General features: G+C 39.0%; 1 protein-coding gene across 2 annotated transcripts in view; it reads right to left on the bottom strand.

The window, feature by feature from the left end:
• FNDC3A (fibronectin type III domain containing 3A) overlaps positions 1-9144 on the bottom strand; it is a 224862-nt gene that overhangs the window by 111222 nt on the left and 104496 nt on the right. For both annotated transcript variants that reach the window (XM_054445858.2, XM_054445860.2), the window contains exon 3: positions 8355-8430. In XM_054445858.2, the coding sequence (XP_054301833.1) occupies positions 8355-8430 (76 nt within the window). The remainder of the gene's footprint in view (positions 1-8354; positions 8431-9144) is intronic.

Raw genomic sequence — 9144 nt, 5'->3', positions numbered from 1 at the left:
TCTGCAACAGGTCCAGGCTGCTGTGCAAGCTGCTCTGTCACTTGGGGCATATGACCCAGCAGATCCAATGGTGCTTGAGGTGTCAGTGGCAGACAGGGATGCTGTTTGGAGCCTTTGGCAGGCCCCCATAGGTGAATCACAGCAAAGACCTCTAGGATTTTGGGGCAAGGCCCTGCCATCTTCTGCAGATAACTACTCTCCTTTTGAGAGACGCTCTTGGCCCGTTACTGGGCTTTGGTGGAAACTGAACATTTGACTATGGGTCATCAAGTCACCATGTGACCTAACGGCCTATCATAAACTGGGTGATTTCTGACCCATCTAGCCATAAAGTGGTCATGCATGGCAGCATTCTATCATCAAATGAAAGTGATCGAGCTTGAGCAGGTCTTGAAGGCACAAGTAAGTTACATGAGGAAGTGGCTCAAATGCCCACAGTCTCCACTCCCGCCACCCTGCCTTCTCTCCCCCAGCTTGCACCTATGGCCTCATGGGGAGTTCCCTATGATCAGTTGACACAGGAAGAGAAGATAGGGCCTGGTTCACAAATGGATCTGCATAATATGCAGGCATCACCCAGAAGTGAACAGCTGCAGCACTACAGTCCCTTTCTAGGACATTCTTGAAGGACAACAGTGAAGGGAAATCTTCCCAGTGGGCAGAACTTGGAGCAGTGCAACTCGTTGTGTACTCTGCATGGAAGCAGAAATGGCCAGATGTGTGATTATATACAGATTCATGGGCTGTACCCAATGGTTTAGCTGGATGGTCACGGACTTTATTCCTCTGAGCATCTTTAAGTGAGTTGTTTTTTGTCTCTGTTTTCTTTCACAGCCCCAGGAGTTGTTATTTTTTTTTTTAAGTCTGTATTTAGTAGATCTACCACTGAGTCTTTTTTCATGAACAATTTCTGTTGATTTCTTTTTTTCCCTTTGAATGGGCAATACTTTTCTGTTTCTTTGTATGCCTTGTAATCTTTTTTTGTTGAAAACTGGACATTTAAATCTAATCATGTAGAAACTCTGGAAATCAGTTTCTTCCCTTTCCCCAGAGTTGGCTGTTTTTTGTTATTGTTCTGATTTTTTTAATTGTTGTAGACTATCTCTTTGTCAAGGATCAGCCTGAGATGTACATTTAAGGTCTTCTGAGAGCCTATGTCTTTCCCTGAGCATGTATGGTCATTTTTAGTTTTCCCTGTAAAAGCAGATTTGAGACAGAGTCTTGCTATGTTGCCCAGGCTGGAGTGCAATAGCACAAGCATAGCTCACTGCAACCCTGAACTCCTGGGCTCAAGCAATCCTGCTGCCTCAGCCTTCCGAGTAGCTGGGACTACAGGCATATACCACCATGCCTAATTTTAAAAAAATTTTCAGTAGTACAGATGAGGTCTCACTGTGTTGTCTTGAACTCCTGGCCTCAAACGATCCTCCTACCTTGGCCTCCCAAAGTGTTGTGATTACAGGCATGAGCCACTGAGCCCGGCCTATGGTACATGTTGACTGGCCTAATCTTTAATGCATGGCTCCCAGATGGGAAAAAAAAAGTGGGGTATAAAAGGGTATTGCCCTTTAAATCCCCTGGAAGTCACAACAGCCAGGGGGTGGGGTGGGGGGGCACTTACAATAGAGGGTTGTACAATAACAATGGCTGCCCACTTCTTTGTTTGCATCTCTGTGACAGAAGCAGCAGTCAGAGGTCAAAGCACATACCCCCGATCTGTGCAATCTCCTGGATGTTTTTGTTTTTTGTTTTGTTTTGTTTTTGAGACGGAGTCTCGCTCTGTCACCCAGGCTGGAGTGCAGTGGCATGATCTCGGCTCACTGCAACTTCTACCTCAAGTGATTCTCCTGTCTCAGCCTCCTGAGTAGCTGGGACTACAGGCACATGCCACCATGCCCAGCTAATTTTTGTATATTTTAGTAGAGACAGCGTTTCACCATGTTGGTCAGGCTGGTCTCGAACCCCTGACTTCGTGAATCTGTCCACCTCAGCCTCCCAAAGTGCTGGGATTTATATTTTTTATATTAAAGAAGTAACCAGCCCCGGTGCTTCTGGGGCAGTTATTGTCAACTCCTCTATCTGACTTTTCTTTTTCAATGCTGCTGCTATTCATTGCTTTTCTACTCTCACCTCATTTCCTCAAGTACCTGATCCTGATTCTTCCTGCCATTACAGGGCTTTTTGAACATAAGGGATGGTATGTCCCAACCAGTTAGTAACCATTTTCTCCCTTTCTGTGCTGTGGGATCATGATGATTATAACCACACGTCCATCCTCATTCCTGCAATTAGTCAACTTTTTCGAATACCTGCCATCTCCTTTGCAGAGCATTTTTTAGCAAGTCCCTAGACTAAGCCAGTATTTTGTTAAATAGTTATAAACCCTATTTATATTTTTTGCTTTTCATAATTTTCTCTCTTACATGTAGTGGCATGGAATCACACCAAAGTAGAAGTGCCATAACAATGCAAAACCCCTAGATAGTTAATACATTCTTACTCGTTAGCTCCATTTATTCATTTTGAGGTATCACAGACGAAAAGAGAAAAAGCCATACCTGCCTCTCACAAGGAGGGTTTTTAGGTACAACTGTTGGCTATAACAGATCTACTTGTTTGACACATATAAATGCTCAAGAAACATCTGTTGTTTTCTCTTCTTCACTCACCTTAAACATTTATTGAGAATCTCTATGTGCTAGGTGCTATGCAAAGCATCAGGGCTACAAACATATGTAAAAATATCTGCCTTCAATTATTTCTGTATGTGTATCTACAGCTAAAAGAGGAGAGAAACTAAAGCAAGGGCTTCACAGAACAGATGATATCTAAAGGAGGAACCAATTTGTCATCAGGAGAGCCAGCTCTACACAAGATTCTTAAGTGTTTACTACATATTCTCTATGAAATATGCTTCTATGACCTTCCCAGTAACCCAAATTTAGAAATCTTGCCTAATTCCCTATTTTTCATAACTCTTCACAAAATAAAACTAAGAAGGTAGTCTTTAGCACATGCTACAAAGATCTATTAATATAAAACCTAAAATTTCCCCATTCAATAAATTTTTACATTTCTACATACCAGTTACGATGCAAAAATACTTAATTTTCACAGTATCTCTTATTATACAAGACAATGTGTTGACATGCTATCAAAGCACTTCACTATGAAAACATAAGAACAAGTTAGATCATTTCAAAATACCTCTCAGCAGAAAAAACCTGAGACAGACTCAAGCTAGCACTCATTTCAAAAGTAATCAAGAATTTAAGTTAAAACCAGTGAATAATGGTTAAAGAAGGGGGAAAAAATGAGGTATGGGTTCATATCAGGAAATATAAACAGATTTAACCAATGACCAAAATGGAAAAGTAGCAAAACAGAAGACTACACTTTTAGATATTTAAGAGTGGTGCCTTATCCAAAAGGACATGAAATAAGGTAAAGAACTAAGGGAAGACAGACATCAAATTCTGAAGAGGACTCAGAAAAAATGGTATGGGACAACAGAAAATGATCAAATCAAAAGAACAATGTAGATATTTTTAATTCTTTTCATTAAAAATATGAAAACTGTATTTTTTGAAACAAATATTGGGCCAGGTACAATTGTCCATGCCTGTAATCACAGTGCTTTGGGAGGCTGAGATGGGAGGATTGCTTGAGCCCAGGAGTTTGAGAGCATCCTGGGCAACATAGTGAGACCTCAACTCTATAAAAAATTAGCCGAGCATGGTGGCATGCACCTGCAGTCCTAACTGCTCAGGAGGCTAAGACAGGAGGATCACCTGAGCCCAGGAGTTTGAGGCTGCAATGAGCTATGATTGTGCTACTACACTTCAGCCTGGGTGACAAAGAGACCCTGTCTCTTAAAATAGAAAACAAATAAATGTGGAAAAGTCCTTGTTTCTGGCCCACAGTGATTCTTCCCCAGTCCCTACCTTTTTTCTTCCTTTTTATAGGGTGAAGGGAAGAGAGAGCAGCTCAGGAGTGTATTTGAAAGATTACATGTTATTATTTTATTTAACATTTCTAGATGATGTTTGTAGTAGGAAGACTTTTGGTTCAACAGGTACCACATATTTACACAACTTTTTAGCAATTCCAATCTCTTTGTGGTTATTCAAATAAGTCAAGTCATTCTTTCCTTCTGTTGCTTTTGAACACTTTCCCTCTGTCTAAAGTGCCTTGAGACCCTTTGTCCATCTGGCCAACTGCCATTGTTCTTCAAGAAGGCTCATGTGTCACTTTCTCCTGGAATAATTTTTTCTTTATATACCACTGAATGTTATAGTAACCCTCCTTCTATGCTCCCATAACACCCAATGTGTATCTCTTTTTATACTGTAATAAAACTTAATTTTCCCTTTTTTTCCCCTATGACACTGTTCTTGAATGTTAGGAACTTAGTTTTAGCTTTTCTTTGAATGTCCAGCAACTAGCACAGTATACCTCAGTAGATACTTAGAAAATTCATAGAAAAAAATAATTAGCAATTTGTCTTTCCAGAATGTATGCTATACAGTAGAAAAACTACTGTATTGAACTCTGCCCATAACTAGCTGTAACTCACAAAATCTGAGCCTCCAATAAAATAAGGTAATTATTTAGATCTCTAAAGTTCTCTGTGATTCTCAACCTAGTTTTCATTTCTAAATATTCTGAACAAGTAATAAAACTACTTTTAAAAGAATGGTCTTTAATTCAAATACTTATTAATTTACACAGCTCTTATCTCAATTCGTTAGGTTTTAATATAGACATTTTATTAGTATAGTGGCTGTCAGAGAACAGCTTTCCTAACTTGACGGCCTTAGGGCTATAATGATCTATGTTTCTCTCAACTTCACTGGCATATGTTTTTCTTCCCTTAAGAATTTCTCTTTCTCCTTGTTATCTGTTGCCTCCACTTCTATTCATAATCTCACTTTTTACCTAGATCCAGAGCTAGTCCACGAAGGGGCTTGCCATATGACAGAAACTAGTGATGGCAAAGTGGAAGAAAATGAACTCCAGAAGCCTTTTCTTGTCTTCTCTTGCTCAGAGTGAAGGCATATTGATTTTACAAAGACTTCAACCCCAGTTCCCTTGCTCACTACTATTCCTTCCACCCATATTCCATCTTGTAATTTTGGACAGTCAAAAACATAAAGAGGGGAGAGCCTTCTTATTTTCTGTCTGGTTTCCTTTATCCTTTCCTGTGTTTTTAAAACCTCTACCCAATAATTTTAAAACAGTCTCCAATCTCACAATCTGTCATATGGAGAAAGGAATCTGTTTCCCACTGAAGCAGAGAAATGTGTCCCTGCCTAAAAATATCTTCCCATGGTAGTCAGTTCCTATCACTAAGATACTGTTAGTATTACAGGCACATTATAAATTAGATAGGCTTTTTTGGTCCTGACCAAAGGGGTCACTGCCTCATATAAAATCAATTTAATTGATTTATGGAGGTGGGGTTTAAAGATTGCAGTTACAAATGAAATTTTGAAATATAAGCTACTTATAATTCAGGGTCTGGTTATCCAATCATAAATAGCAGTTTTTGTGTTCTGAGTCACGCTAAAACAGTAATGAGTATCTTCCTCTACAAATGTGTTAGAAAAGATCAATGCTGTATTAGTTAAAATGTATCCACTATAAACAGTATCCACCATAAACAATTTGAAAAGAGATGTACAAATAAACCTAGATGTGTGCTCTGTTAGAAACTTACACTCTATGAAGTCCACAGAATAAAATTATTTTCATAAAAACTTAACTGGCAAGTAAAGACAGGCAATGCTTATCATACTGCTTATAAATTCTACTGCCTGGTTTCTTTTAAGTCTATAATATGTGAACTCTTCCTATTTGTGAAATTGCCATAACTGCTGCACAAATGATTTAAATTAACTTAGAGAAATTTTTAAAAAATTTTTACTTCAAGTTCTGGGATACATGTGCAGAACGTGCAGGTTTGTTACATCGGTATACATGTGCCATGGTAGTTTGGTGCACCTATAAACCCATTATCTAGGTTTTAAGCCCTGCATGCATTAGGTATTTGTCCTAATGCTCTCCCTCCCCTTGGCCCGGGGCCTGTCGCAGGCCCTGGTGTGTGAGGTTCCCCTCCCTGTGTCCATGTGTTCAACTTAGAGAGAAATTTTTAACTCTCAGCTATATAAGGTTTAAATGTCAGGCTAAAAGTTTTAATTCTAATTACTGAGCTAATTACTTCTCTGAAAATAGTTAGGTCTATTTCTTCTTTGATTAAACAGATTGGACAGCCTAGGTAAAATGGGGGAAGACAGGAAGTTTGCCTGGGCTAGACAGTCTTGCTTTACATCAGTTGTCTTGAAGTAAGTGTTAGAGTCCTTTCACTCTATTCCAGTTTGAAAGATGACAAAGTATACAGACACCTCATCTCTAATGCTCTTTTTAAATTTAATTTTATTTTGAGACAGGGTCTCGCTTTGTCGCCCAGGCTGGAGTGCACTGGTATGACCATAGCTCGCTGCAGCCTCAAATTCTTGGACTCAAGCAATCTTCCAACCTTATCTCTTGAGCAGTTAGGACAGCAGGCATGCGCCACTATGCCTAATTTTTAAATTTTTTGTAGAGACAGGGTCTTGTTATGCTGCCCAGGCTGGTCTCGTATTCCTGGCCTCAAGAGGTCCTCCTGCCTCATTCTCTCAAAGCACTGGGATTACAGGTGTGACCCACTGCACTTGTCTTCCCTTTTTAAACTAAAGCAATAACTATTAGTTAAATATCCAATATATGGAAGGCCAAGAATTGAAGGGGATACAAAGAAATGTAAGAAATGGTATGTGTCCCCAAAGTGCTTAGACTTTGGCTGGAGAGACTGAATAAAAATTTTATGTTAAACAATACAAAATTTAAATAACTTTAAGAACACAACTAGAAGAAATATTACAAGATGGTATAGTTATTTGGTAAATGAATGGTGCAATAATTGGTATGATGGGGTTTCACAGGTGATGGGGATCACTTTCTATTAACAATAACAATACAGCACTCACCACCACTTATTGAGTGCCTTGTATGTCCCAGGCTGGTTTAGAGTACATTACCTGCATATCAGGAACCCTCACAATTATCCTATAAGGTGTACTATTATTGACAGGAATAAGAATTTTAATGATGAGAAATGTACTCACCAAGAGCTGGGTACAGAGGCTCACGTCTGTAATCCCAGCACCTTGGGAGGCTGAGGTGGGCGGATCACCTGAGGTCAGGAATTCAAGAACAGCCTGGCCAACATGGTGAAACCCCATCTCTACTAAAAGTACAAAAATTAGCCGGGTGTGGTGGCAGGCACCTGTAATCCCAGCCACTTGGGAGGCTGAGGCAGGAGAATTGCTTGAACCCGGGAGGCGGAGGTTGCAATGAGCCAAGATTGAGCCACTGCACTCCAGCCTGGGTGACAGAGTGAGATTCTGTCTCAAAACAAAAAAGTACTTACAGAGGTTAAGTTACATGTACAAGGTCATGTAGCTAGTAAACAGCAGAGGAGCTAGGATTTAATCCTAGGTTCTCTCTCTCTCTAATTCCAAAGCCAGTTATCTTTTTTATTGCTCTCATCTTCCCATAGGAAGATGGTTCTCAACTGGAGCCAATTTTGTCCCTCAGGGAATATTTGGGGATATCCAGAGACTTTTCTGTCTGTCATAAATGAATGAGTGAGGGTGAATGGCTAGTAGGCAGAGACTAGGAATTCCACTAAACATCCTACAGTTCACAGAACAGTCCCCCTGACCAAAGAAGTGCCTGACCCAAAAGTCAACAGTACTAAGGAGATGCTCACTAAACAAAGACTTTCCAAAAACCTGTTAAAGGTAGGACTGGAGTTCAGTCTTGAAGCACAGGTAGGATCTGAAAGGGGGAGCGGGGGCGGGGGGGGGGGGGGGGGCAGTGGTAATAAGGGTGAATTCCAGATAAGGGAAACAGAACACATAGCACAAGATAGCTTCAAAAGACAGTGAATAAGCCTATTAGAAAAACTGAAGAAAAGCAATTTGAAGGGGAAGTGGGAACAAGACTAAAAAGCTGAAATGATCTTTCTGAAAAACTAAGACACCTGGACTAGATTTGATAAAGATTTCTGAACAGGGAAGAGACATGAACAATATAATATATCAAGAATAATCAACATAATCAGGAAACCAGGGCAAAGAGACTAGTTAGAATGACACTGCAATACTTAAATGCTAAGATATCAGAGTTTATGCTTTTGTGTGGTGGTAGTGAGAAAGAAGGAAGAAACCATAGGCATATACACTATTATGCATTATAAATTTTTAGGGTTTATTTGGTCTCAAATGATTATTCTCAATTACCATTCTTACCTGTAATGCACTGAAACTGTCCATCTTCTCTTCTTATTGTAAATGCTTCTCCTGGGTTAACTTGTACCAGAATAACCTTAAAAATGAGGGGAAGAAGTATTAATCGAAACAAAAAAAAGCAAATCAGAATATAAAAATAGTAACAGCAGATGTAAGCTATTTTACCTTATGAAACTGGGAAGGAAAATGGGGATTACACATTTAAGATGCTGGTTTGCTAAAAAAAAATGTTACATCACTTTTCTGGAGGTTAGACTTAAGCCAAAAGTAAAGGGAATTAAAAAAAGAAGAAAGTGACACACTTTCATTGGAAAGAAAAGTCAATAAACTTCACTCTGAAACAAAGATGGAGTCAAACCACAGAATGTTTAGATCATCTAAGTGAGTTTATCAGTCGCTAAGTATCATGTTCTTCTAAAGTATAAACTGATAGGTAGAGCATGAGTTGAGCGTATCTGAATTAGTATGACATCTTGTTATATTTGAGAATGTGTTAAATTAATCCCACCATTTTAAGTAGTCTTCTTTTTATTATAAAGGTAATACATACCAATTTTACGACATTTGAAAAACAGAGAAAAAACAGAAAACTGGGGAAAAAAACTAAGGTCCTGCTATCCTAAGATACACATTGTTAACATTCTGATAAACTTCTTAGTCTTATTCTGCACAGGATTAATTCCCCCTTAAATTCTAGATACAAGATATTCAATTCTCTATCTTTTTTAAAGTTCGATATTATTAAAAAAAAGACTTCCAAGTTATTACTGAAAATATTTCATCAAAAGAT

The sequence above is a fragment of the Pongo pygmaeus genome, chromosome 14, assembly GCF_028885625.2.
Source record: "Pongo pygmaeus isolate AG05252 chromosome 14, NHGRI_mPonPyg2-v2.0_pri, whole genome shotgun sequence".
In the NCBI taxonomy this organism is placed as follows: Eukaryota; Metazoa; Chordata; class Mammalia; order Primates; family Hominidae; genus Pongo; species Pongo pygmaeus.
Note: the sequence above shows the minus strand (reverse complement) of the source record. Positions and strands in the feature narration are given on the sequence as shown.